This window comes from Sesamum indicum, linkage group LG13 (assembly GCF_026168435.1).
Source record: "Sesamum indicum cultivar Baizhima isolate 11 linkage group LG13, ASM2616843v1, whole genome shotgun sequence".
Classification (NCBI taxonomy): Eukaryota; Viridiplantae; Streptophyta; class Magnoliopsida; order Lamiales; family Pedaliaceae; genus Sesamum; species Sesamum indicum.
In genome coordinates, this window is record NC_142669.1 from 19358371 (window position 1) to 19371241 (window position 12871).

The 12871-nt window shown below is 35.0% G+C and overlaps 1 protein-coding gene across 1 annotated transcript; it reads right to left on the reverse strand.

The window, feature by feature from the left end:
• Positions 1–983: 983 nt before the first annotated feature.
• Positions 984–6780, reverse strand: LOC105179075 (beta-galactosidase 3). The gene is made up of 19 exons (XM_088877057.1): positions 6409–6780; positions 6225–6320; positions 6005–6117; positions 5787–5853; positions 5567–5659; positions 5261–5404; positions 4923–5011; positions 4732–4837; positions 4502–4589; positions 4110–4228; positions 3864–4028; positions 3568–3746; positions 3088–3197; positions 2874–2983; positions 2666–2776; positions 2464–2577; positions 2171–2373; positions 1728–2064; positions 984–1632 (listed from the first exon to the last, which is right to left on the reverse strand). The coding sequence occupies exons 1-19, from the start codon at positions 6577–6579 to the stop codon at positions 1513–1515; spliced, it is 2535 nt and encodes an 844-aa protein (XP_088733183.1). The 5' UTR covers positions 6580–6780; the 3' UTR covers positions 984–1512.
• Positions 6781–12871: the final 6091 nt, after the last annotated feature.

Below are 12871 nucleotides of genomic sequence, written 5' to 3' on the forward strand. Positions count from 1 at the left end.
TATTTTAAAGTATTTGTAAATCTCTGTAAATTTTTTAAGTTGTAATTCTGCCGGAGAAAGATACACTCTCTACATACTTGCTAATGTTTCTTAATTTATAAAATATTTTATATTTTTATTTAATTAAATTTTAAATAATATAATTTATTTTATTAAAATAATAAGCATTAAGTGCAATGCATGTTGTTCTTACTGTATATATATATATATATGTTTATGGATTTCAAAAGAAAAATCATCACCTGGGAATATCTTGTTTTGGTTGAAATTAAGGGCCATTTACTTGGTAGTATGAGATAAATGGTCAATAGAATTAAATTAAATTATTTGTGGAGTAATGTTGATCAAATATTTCTTCATTGGATTAAATTATGGATACGAATAATATTGTGTAAAATAGTATTTATTGTGTTTATTTTGTGCGATAATATTTTTTTAATGTAAATGAGTGTAATTTCCTTTATGCCCTTTCAACAGACTTTTTGTTTTTTTCTTTTTTTGGTCATTTTGAATAAAGTCAATCATTTCTTTTGGCAAACAAAGCAGCAAATAGGCATTGAGTTAATTTGGTGGTTGTCAGGTTTGGGATAGAGAAAGTAATTTGATGATATATGGGCTGCTCCCGCCGGTAAGTCTGTGTGTACAGCTCCCAGAAGAAAGTTTCCCAGTTAGGTTGGAGTTTAAATGCCATTTTGGGGCACTGCTAAGTTTGAAATATATATTATCTAATCTACCAGAGTAGAGTCCCGAGTTGGCTAAGAAGTTCCCTAATGTCAGTTGCACCGGCACCGCATTTGTGTTCCTGAAAGATGGGACAAATCTTGGACAGGGTTGTGGCGAGCAAGCACACTGATTTTCTGATGCTGTAGCAATGGGTAATGCAATCCATTTTAATTGAACTCGTTATCATTCACAGCCCTGTCTTAGAGAGACCTCACAGATCCCAGCATAGCACCAAACAGAAATGAGTATACCACACAGCATTTAAAAGCAGATTTAATCATCACAACTTGGCATGAAAATACCGACAGATATTCAGGTCACTCCCAACAACTGCACAAAGTATATGGAAAAACAGAAAAAGAAAGACTGACATGGCGACACACTAGGAACCGTTCCTAACATGAAATCTGTCCAGGGCAAAATTCTCCCCGGACAACACACTCAACTTCACTTGGATGACCTTGAAGACAGAATCAGGGCAATCCTGGTTCACATTTTCCTGTTAAAAGAGGAAAATGACCATGGATTCAGATTCTTACCAGGACTTGCAGTTTTGAAGTCCTGGACCTATAAACTACCTTATCTCAGAATATGCCAACACACAGGGTTCCCATGGGCACCCATATAAAGTTAAAATCTATCTAGCTTCCCAGAAACAATGCTTGCCTGAATCTGGAATGCAATAATAATGGCGCTTCACATCATAAATACTCGTGTAACTAACTTTAACATGAAATTCCCTTTGATCTCTCCCTTCCTTCTTTGTCTTCTTTGCTTACAGTATGCACATTAATTCACAGGGGCACAAATTGCTTCAACTGACAACCGCTTCAACACCTTGGGACATGGATCTTGCCCAAAGTTGCTGTTTGATATTGTGACTGAGCATTTCTGCTGCCCAATACATTTCTGCAAGATTGAAAGAAATGAAATAATATATGCATTAAGACAGGATTATAGTACCCTTCAAGCTTTTGGAACTTATCAGGGAACGACAAGTGTACCTTCTCTAAGATGGCATATGAGGTAGGAGCATGGCAAGTTCCTTGCTGGAAGCTCCCACAGGTTCCTAGGGGAGTTCCAAAGCTTGCAAACTTGATAGAAGAAATGGACTGTCCGGGACCACAACGAAGGTGAACCTTGGGTTTGTGGAACTCTTCAGGTCTCCCGTAGCTTTCGATCTGCCAGTTTCTAATATTTGGGTGATACTCAGCTACATCTGCACAAACGCTGGTCATTGATCTCTTCACAAGAGTGATTCTCGTGGGATCACCTCCAAGCTCTTCAAAAAGCACCAGCAGATTCTGGGTTGGTTTTAGCCAAGAACGCGGTAAATGATACCTGAAAGAATAATTTTTTTCACTTCCTTGGGTTTTCTGTCTCATACATTAATCTGTAACATCAACATGTTTCTGCTATATTTTTACAAACTTATTCAGATGCTTACCATCTTTGAGTTGGTTGCCCACATCCCAGTTGACACTTTGGAGGCCGATAACTTCCTGTGTAACTACATCCATTGCAATGACCAGTGGCATATGCAGTCCAGTATCTTCCAAGACTCTGGCCATTAACCCAAACTTGGCCTTTGCCCATGCTACTCATGTCCAAGGCCAGTGGCTCATCTCCATCAGGTGCATTAAAATAAGCCTACAAAGTTTCAATACAGGTAAATTCATAATGCATGTTTCCTTCCCCACTCAGAGCTGGATTGTTGGTTGAATTAATTGCGGCCAGTACCTTATGCCATGTCAAAGGCTGCTGTCTTTGGGCTATTAGTGAACCCTGCATCCAGTCAACAGAAGAAATAGCATTTGGGGAGACAAGATTCATGGCTTCTCCCTTAAGTCCAACCTGCTCAGGATACAAACATTATATCAATTTTTTTGGCAAAACAAATTAAGAGTATTGGTGGGAAAATTGTGATGTGAGATATTAAGACCTGGTAGGTCCACTTTGACCAGGACAAATCCCATTTTCCCTGATCAAGTCCAAGCAGTGCAACGGGACCCAAGACTCCAGTGCTCCAGGTCTCATAATGCCCACCTACATTCTACGATTAAAAGAAGCAAAAATATCAGAAAAGCATTCACCATGATCATATGAAACTAGAAGGCAATGTCTAAGAATAAAATTGGTCTAGAACTAACTGGCAATCCAACTGCTACACTGAGGAGACTGATTTTATTTGATCCAGCACGTAGGTTGACTTTCTCATTAAATGTAAACCTCCTGTTTTGCCTCGTCCCAGAAGCAGAACCTAGATAACATAATTAAGACAACAACAAATTATTAGCCCAAACAAATAAGGACATGAATTATGATCTGTAAAACCTTGAAAAGAATGGAATGGGTTTCTTTTACCAGAAAGCTGTCCATTCACAAAAACATGCAACGCGTGACCAGTTGACTGGACAACAAGAGTTGGGAGCTTCCCACCATGCAGGAAGGATTCTGATGAACTGATATCAACACTGCAAACACAGAAAAGGACATCCGGTACCGTAAATTTACTGTAGATCAACATCTTGCATATTGCATAAGTAGGTCAGTTTTGTTTTCATATAGGCATTTCCAGATTTAAGTAATCTAAATGAGATTTTTAAGATGATTAAACAACAAAATATGCCACTAGCATGCTACAAGATTGTCTGATAGTTTGCAGCTTGAACTATTACGAATTGTTTGTTTAACCTTCTTTACGAGATGGTTCTGGTAAAAGACCAGTGGTTAACAAGTTAACAGAGACCACATGTACTAACTAGCACTTGACACTGGTGGTTGAGTCTAACACATTAACTTACCTAGTTGTGTACCAAGATAATCAAACCACATTCAACTTACCTAGTTGTGTACCAAAGATAATCACTAGCATCTCTCGTGACATTTATCTGTTCCAAGAGGCCAACTGTAGAGAATGTTGAGCTGTCATCCAAGGAAGATAAATCTTCATTATATGTTTCCCAGGAGAATATTTCAGAGTTGGTGGGTAACATTTCCATCTGGGATGTTTGAACTCCAACCTGTGGTTCAGACAAGAAAGTATCATCTGATGGGGAATGTTTGACAGTGGAAATATAGGTGTATAGAGTAATACTTGCATACAATAAACATAATTAATCATAGTAAAGTTTTCTTACTTTGGCTGTATTGAAGACTGCATTCCTGCAGTCAGGAAGGATGCTGATGGACCAAGGAGGCAGGTTATAATGCATGTTATTGAACATAACTCTCACTGCTGACTTAGTATCATAATTTGAAAGAAAGGCTGCACAATCTCCGGATTCTGAAGAGTATACATGAGCCTGTAAAAACATCACATGTTCAGAGGACAGGTCTCAAGAATCTCGACTGTACTAGTAGAAATTAAGATTAGAGGCAAAAACCTGTTGAAGGCTTCCTAAAGAAGTCACAACGGGATCACTTGAAACTAGAGCTTTCTCGCATAGTTTGACAGCTCTATGTAGTTCTTTCAGATGACCATATTTAGGCTGCCGGATCAAACCTATTAAGTCAGAGAAGCATGCATACATTACAACTCTGAAATTCCTTAAGCCGAAGTCAGACAGCAACTAGCCACATTAAGCATGGATTAAGACCTAGAAGATTTATTTATAAGCATTCATAAGACTATTTTCTCTCTCGATTTCCAGGAGCAAAATTTTAACAACCAGGAATGGCCGCAAGAATTTTTACTTCTACCTTATAGAAAGATTTCTATGCATCTGATCCAATATGATTTTAAGTAGTGAAATAGAGTAAACGTAATCTATTTTACCATATTCATCAAGTGGAGCATCATAATCATAGCTTGTAGTGATGAAAGGACCCCCGGCAGAGCGGCCAAAATTCGTGCCTCCATGATACTGTTAAGAAAGCATAATGAACTTAGTTTTGGCATAGGAGGTACATCTGTTCCACTTGTAATTAAACCGACAATATAGTAAATTCTCAAAGGGAAAAGAAAAGGAACAAGAAACCATGATACTGATTAGTTATGAGACAAACCATGTAATAGTTAACAAATGAACCTCCCCTCTGTATGAATCTAGCTACAGCAAATGCCAAATCCTGAACTGGCCTCTCATGGGTTGGACCTCCAAATTCCGTAAACCTAAGTTTTGATGAAAGACAGATTATAAATCGTCCAAATTGAACTTCTTCCTCGTTAAGTAAACAGAAATAGAAAATCACAGCACCAGCCGCTCCAAGCCTCAGTCCATATCGTGGGTTTGTAAGGTTTGTTGGGGGAGAAAGCATCACAGTAGAAACCGTTGCACGTGTTGATCTACCAACAATAGAAGCAATGAGTTATAATTGCCAACCGGTGTAGCTTAAGATTCAGAAGTAATATGTAACTTGGGTTTCCAAGACTTCCAAACAAGCAACACGCTTTTATTTCAGTTTATACTCTCTTCATATGAAACATAAGACAAGTTTTTTTCACAAACATTGCTAATCAAATTCCAGTAAAAGCAATTAGGACAGTTTAGCACCAAAGGAAAATGCTGAACTTTTTCGTTAGATAATTTCTTACCACAGGATCTGGGGCGTCTTCTTCCTTGCACATCACCCATGGAACCCCAGTATCCATTCCAACAGCCATGTTTGCAGCCCAAGTTGCGTACTGATGGCCGGGAGCACCTAGTGCTTTTGCTTGTGGCCCGTACTCATTCTCAATCTGTGAAACACACTAGTTAGTACTATGCAACGCACCAGTCAACTTATTTTGGAGTGTACAACACACAAACCAAAAAATTAATAACCTATATTCTGCAGTAACAGACAACTGAGGTAGAACGGAGCAAAGAAAACAAAGATTTCAAAGAGCTTAAAATCAGACCTGGGATAGTATAATGGGCCCTCCCTGAGATTCATACAGATTTTCACTCTTCATAAGATTGACAATTTTCTCAGTGAACCCTTTCATAGCCATCTGCCACAATAAAATCATATAAATGTTTTGTAGCAAAGTCCCAACTAATAAATATGTAATTTAGCACAGCAAATTTGATTAAAGATGAGCCATATTTCAAAAGAAGCAAAAGTCAGGGAGCAATGACCTTGAATGGCTCATTATCCGTCCTGAAGCTAATACCTGGTACATATTTCAGCCAAACAGGAAATCCCCTGCACACAGAGGACGAAGAAATGGGTCAACTACACATATATGGTTCTGCAACTAAGACCTGAACAGAAAATGCTCAACACTGTGACACCTTTGTGTGTGTGTGTGCTAAGTTTACAGTGTAGATCTAGGCAAGAGCACTGATGTTGGTACCCAAAGTTCCATTCTGCGCAAACATAAGGTCCAATGCGGAGATGAGCATATAGCCCTGCTCTCTGGATGGTCTTTATAAACCTCACCAAATCATATCTCCCTTCAAAATTATACTGAAACCCACAATAGCATTCACAAAGACACAAAGAGTTAGACCAAATTGAGCAAAAAAATGACGAAAGTTAAGCCACCCATTCTGGAGAAAAATGGAAAGTAGTACATTGCCAGGAGAAGGCTCGTGAACGTTCCAAAAAACATAAGTCTCAATCACATCCAGACCTCCTTCTTTAGCCTTGTTAATCAGGTCTTCCCACATCTAAAAGCAAGAAATATATTCCATCAAAAAACTAATTTCCAAAACCAACAAAGAAATTATCAACAGAAAAAGATTCCGACTTTAATACCTCAGGGGTGCTTCTCGGGTAATGGATGGAACCAGAAATGAGAATTCTCCTTTGGCCATTAATAACCATTGCCTTTTTATCATAAGTAACGCTGCATTGCACTAGCCCACATCCCAGAAGCACCACTAAGCACACCCACAAAACCCACTTTGATGCTGAGTTAGTTTCCATTTTCCCCCTCTCTAGTTCCTAGTTCTTTGTTTCTCTCTCAAATGGCTTCTTCTTTTCTCCTTCTATGTGCAAACTGCATGTGCACTTGTACTCTGAGGAAGAATGTATGGGTATGGGGAAGGAATACCGAAAAACTGTGCTTCCTATTGTGGACTGAGGGAGGAAGCAGTTGGCAACTGGCAAGGGAAATGTGAGTGTGTGCATTATATATATATTTATACACACACTAGTTATGTACGGATTTGAGTCACTGCTTGGCACTGGAAAAGGTAAAGTTGGAGAGAAAAAATGAGTATGGTATTTTCTTTTCTTCTTTTTCTCTTTATTTTTTGGTAGGTAAAAAGAGATAGAAAAATGGTGTAATCATAGAAAAAGAAAATGAGGAATAGATGGAGGAAGGGAACAAGAAGTAAGACAGCAAAGATGAATCTATTAGACATCATTAATTATAACCAATCCTGGTCATAAGTAAGATTGAGTATTGATTAGTGTGAAGTTTCAGGAGTGTTTCTCACGCTCCAAGTGACAGTATGTAGTGTTACCATTCCCGGATTTTAAGGACCTTATCAAGTGGTTGGTCAATTATCAATCTGTAAATTGTATGCAATCTTTGTTAGTGAAATTAGATTAATATTCTAACATTGCTGCAGTCTGACGATCGATATTACATCAAACTAAAATAAAATAAATATAGCTGTCCTGTCTTGTCCTGTCCTGCCAATTTAAGTAGTGAAAGCGTCGCAGCACGTCGTTTGCCATTTAACAGCCACCAAGAAACCGCGGATATGAACTCCAAACATCAAATCAAGAGTCAAGACGCAGACACAGACACACCGACAGATGAAAATAAGAAGTGAAATGGAATTACTAAGGTTTCTTGGTAAAAGAATAAAGTGAAATAATTGACGGATATATATTATAATGTAAAAAATGATCAGAAATAGGGGGGGGGGGGGGGAATTGTGGTGGGGAAGAGAGAAAGGCCCACTTCTCCCTCTTGCATGTGAAGTGAAATTAGTTGCTTTCTTCCCCATTTTTTTCACTTGTTTAAGCTCTGTCCTTTTCTTTAGTAATGAGACAGCACAAGAATGCCACTGGCTAGATTGTAACAAGAAATTACAGCGTGTCAGAATTTATGTCAATTTCCAGTCCTGCCGTCAGCTACATGGTAATGGTGTTCACGGGGCTAATTTTGTTTCCCCAGAATTACACGGGCTTCTGGTCAACATAGGGACATAAATTCTAATTCTATGTTATTCTCGCAATGCATTCTGTATGTTATTATGTCTTGATATTTGAGTGAGATTGGTAATGCAAAAAAACAAAACCACCCTTGGTTTTGCTCTCCTGGAAGTTGGAATGGTGTGGAGTGTTGAGTCGGAGAAATTGTTAATTATATAGGCAAATGGAAAATGGCAAATGGCAGTAGAATTAACGCAGAAAAGGACGGACGGAAAACAAAGAATGCACTCATCATTATCATGCACTCACTCAGTCAAAAAATGAAGAATATAGAGAGAGAGAGAGAGATGATGTCATGAGCAGTAGTAAAAAGGCATACTTTAATTAGTTGAAGTTGGAATCACTTTTTCCTAAGTAAATTATTAACAATTAATCCGTTGAAAAAGGCCGCAACATTAATTGTGTCTGTACGTGTCCAAACTCAAATCATGATGCTCACTTACATATACACATATATAGTTTTTCAACATGAAAAGAGGAGCAATTTCTTAGCCCATTTCCTCCTCTTCCTCAGATTTGTCCCCTTCCCCAACCCCACCACCACTTCCCTTCCTCCCCAACCCGTCTCTGCCGCCCCTTCCCCTTCTCGCCCCCCCCACACCACGTTGCCGCCTACTTCCCTCCTTTGATCTGTTATTTTTTTAAAAAAAATTAAATTAATTCTATTTGATTTTCTCACCCATCATCATATTTTATGATTACCTTTTGGTTGTTTTTATCTTATATATATTTATTTGTAGGTAATTCTTAACTTTAAAAAAAATAAATTATATAATTTATAAATTTATGTTATTTTAAATTTTTTTAAAAAATTATGTACATATACAGAATGTGTCTTACTTTCTAATACATATATATAGTTCATATTATATAGGTATATATTTACACATTCAAATTTAATTATATAATATATAAAATTTTAAATATTATATATTTAAATCTAAACCATTGATTCTAATTAGATAAAATTTACACCATTGATTTATTAATTAAATTTGGACCTAAAACTGAAATAAAAAAATCCAATGATTTTTAAATAAAGGCATAATATTATTTTAAATTTTAAATTTTGAAAAAAAAATATAATGTGTGATTCACGAAATGAGTCAGGAGGATTTTGTTTTATTTTTAAAAGTATATAAAAATAAATTACTATTTTATTTTTTAGATAAGTGTTTTTACTCATTCCTATGAACACAGAATTAGTTACATTAGATGCAACCCTGATATATATAGATGACATGGGATGCCAGTTTGTAGAGTTGTTTTGGTGGGTGGGTTACTTTAGTTTTTCCACATTCCATCACACCACTTTTTTTAATTAAGCTACCATTCAACGGCGCGATGCACGCAAATCTAATTCATTTCTATATAGTTTATGTATTGGGTGTGTTTTTGAGTCTCAATCTCATGAGCAACTTCCCACCAAAATTGGATCCCTTTAATTTCTTCCCACCCCAATTCCATTAAAGTTTGACTATTTCGGCCCCACCCACTCCCACTCTTACTCTTTTTTTTTTTTTTTTTTTCTTTTTATATATATGATATGATGATTTTAAATAGTAAAAGCAGCAGCTTTACCACTTCAACTAAGATTAAATTAAATAATGACAGTACTGCTGCTGCTGTATGAATTAGTGGACCGGTTTTTTAGGGTATAGATGTCCAGAGGCACTGATTTTAGTGAAAACAAAAAGTAGACTACAAAGTAATACGCCTTGGGCTGAGCTAAATCATATATTTTTTAATTAGGGAAGAGTACTTGTTTGAATTTCCAATTCTCATAATATCAGAGGAATGAAAATTCAAGAAACGCCTATCAAACTATAGAATTTGAAACTGGATAGTATATTTTTTCAGTTGTGGAGAGTCATATTGCCGTTCGAAAGTTTTTCATATTAGTTATTCGATCGAAAATCAATTTATGGTTTGAATTAATATCGATTGAGATATGATTCATTAATAAAGTCTACCAAAAAATTCAATAGTTATTTTCCTAGTTAACTAACAACTTGATTACAACTAAATTACTAGGAATTTGTTGGGTATCATCTTCATAATGTATTCATCATGTTGTATGTTGACTCATCTTGCTAAAGTTGACTTGTTCTTGAACTTGCTAAAGTTGGCTTGTTTTTGAACTTGTCAAAGTAGTAAAAATAAAGAAACAGCTTTATGGACTTTTACCTCTCTGTTCATGGGTAAGCAAATCTTGAACAGCTGGGCTGTTTGGTAGGGTCTCATTTTCATGATTTGAATTTTGTGAAGAAAAATATTGAAGGGATACAATTAACTATTAAAATAAATAACATCTTACATATCAATAGGATTTGAATTCATAAATTTATAGTATGAAATTTCAACTTTTTCAATTAAATTAGGTATCGTTGGTGAAATTGGGATAGAGAAATGATGATGAATTATATATGTGGTGCAGGGTGGTAGAGAACAAGTTTAAGGAAAATTAAAGGAGCGAACAACTAGAATATTAATGGACAATATAGGAAATTGATGCTTTATTCTGTCCATGCTCAGGCTGTTGCTGGTAGCTGCATTCCATACACCCACTTTAGGGTTAGGGTATGGGTTAGTTGTCATTTCATTAGGGTCCCCCCTCCCCCGGGTTTAGGGTTAGTTGTAGTCATTTCATTAGGGTCCCCCTCTCCCGCCCGTCCATGTCTACCTCTCCGTCTTCTGCAATCAATGCCTTCTTAATTAAGAACTTCCGTTAATTAGATATATCTAATCAATCAACATCAATTCATTGTTTTAGTTTGTTATTTCTCACATTTTCCTTGAGAAAATTTTATTTTATTTTATTTTAAGAATATAAGAACACATACATATAGATATCACTCTCTACTAATTATACCATGCAATTAGTTTGTCCAATATTTTTACTATTGATTTAAATTTTATGGTAAACTACAATTATCTTTTTTTCTTTTTTTTTTTTATGTTTGACATAGTTGCGAATGTGAGTGTTAATTTTATCGTGTTTGAAAATTAAAATATAAAAAAATTATCATACATAAAAATATATATTTAATAAGTAAAAGTAAATTAATCTCTATTTAATCCTCTGATTCTTCTCTTCAAGAACGTATTTAATAAATTCAAATGTAAAATCTTCTTGTACATTGCCTTTTGACTTGGTTTGAATTTATGTAATGTTAATTCGAGGGCTTACGCTAATAATCCCAAATCAAACGTCATAGTTTTAACATTGGATTTGAGGATTTGGAAGTGGATTTGCCCATTGGATCTTTTTGAGAATATATTTGGATATTTATAATGTTGATTTGAGGGTATAGCGTTATAATCACAAATCAGATGCTATAATTTGTGGGGCACCTTCAACGAACGAATCAATCTCCATTTTAAACGCTTTTGAATATCTTGAACTCAAGAAACCGCATAGAGAGAATATATTTAGCCTCATTCACTTGCTTGAGTCTTTGTTCTCTATCTCTGTTTATTTTAAATGAGTTTCAGAGACCCATTTATATAGGTCTTGAAGAGGTAAATTTATAATAGATTTGAACACTTTTTATATTATCTCTTTATAATTAATTTACATAGATAAATATATCAAATATTTGGCATGATATGAATGGTCAATTGTCTTTATCTCTTTAATATTTGTATTTTTTAAAGAGATAAATATAAAATTATTTGTCTTTATTTGATTGGAGAGTATATATAGTTGCTCCACGTGGTGCCGTCTGATTGACTTGAATCTTTGACTGAGAAATTTTATTGATCGATCGAAATACTTCATTTAGACATTTCTTGACCTTTGATTTGATAAGATATATATCAACTAAATTGACTATTTATATTTGAAATTAATTTAGTAAATTCTAAAATATAAATAAAATAATATATTATTTTACACTTGTCATCACTCAATTAGACATGAAATTTTACTTATCTACAAAGAATACCCTTTACTGTTTGAAAAATTATAAATACCCATCGACTCAAATGAAAAATAATATACAATCACTAGATGATGAGGCCTTTGTTGTTGTTGTTTTTTTTTTAAGAAAATATATATTTGAGAAGATAAAAAAAAATTGAATAAATAAATAATTTATAAGGCATATTAGTTCATAATAAAAATATTTTTAAATTTTTTAAAAAGATATATAAAATTATAATTCATATTTTAAAATTAAAGAGTATTTTGATTAATTTTATCAGAAAAATTAGATAAAAACTCAAACAAGTTAGCAAAATGAGGTAATTATTAGATAAAATATTTAAATTATAATTATATCAAATGTTAATGGAGGTGACAGCAATTTATGTAGATGTTAGAGAGAGTAGGCAAAGAGAATATGAATGAGTAGATTAAACGTGGAGTGGACATTGATGAGTACTAGTATGGAATTGAAGTTGTTTAATTAGCAGAATATATTGGGATAGATGAGGATTGAGGGCATTATGTTTGTCCAAGGAAAGGGGTACAATAACTAACTTGTTTTACTACATGAGAGTAATGAGTGTGAGTAGGGGTTAGTTAGACAGTTAAATATTTTGTCTACTCATGACAATGACAAGAAAGAGCGGAGAGTGGATAGGATAATTTGATTCTTGCACGTCACATACACAAATAATTGAGAGAAACATTGATTTATACGTGTCCATCACCAACAACAACAAGCTTTTCTATATATTTCTCTCAATGCTTTTTTAATTTCTTTGTCATGATGATCTAGAACGGGAGTCCATTCAAATATAAATAATCCATTGTTGTTTTATTCTCAAATGAATAGACAAAAATTAAGAAAAAGAGAAAAAGTGAAGTAGTGGTGCAATGGAGATGGAGATCATGGGCGGGCCACAGTTGCTAAGACCCATCTTTTGACAAAATGGGACGATCCATATATACATATATTCTGTATTCGGATTCGGATTTGATTGAAGACCCACCGTTGCTAATACTAACATTATATATATATATGTATATATATAGAGAGATATGTTACGGGCGACATCATTTCGTGTATGATGCTGCAATAAAGAAAAAGGAATGTTTCTGGCG

Coding starts and splice junctions, on each gene's coding strand:
- LOC105179075 (XM_088877057.1), bottom strand. CDS start 6,579: ATGGAAACTAACTCAGCATCAAAGTGGGTTTTGTGGGTGTGCTTAGTG. Junction 3,198..3,567: donor TATCTTTGGTACACAACTAG/GTAAGTTGAATG, acceptor CTGTGTTTGCAG/TGTTGATATCAGTTCATCAG. Junction 2,065..2,170: donor GGGCAACCAACTCAAAGATG/GTAAGCATCTGA, acceptor TTATTCTTTCAG/GTATCATTTACCGCGTTCTT.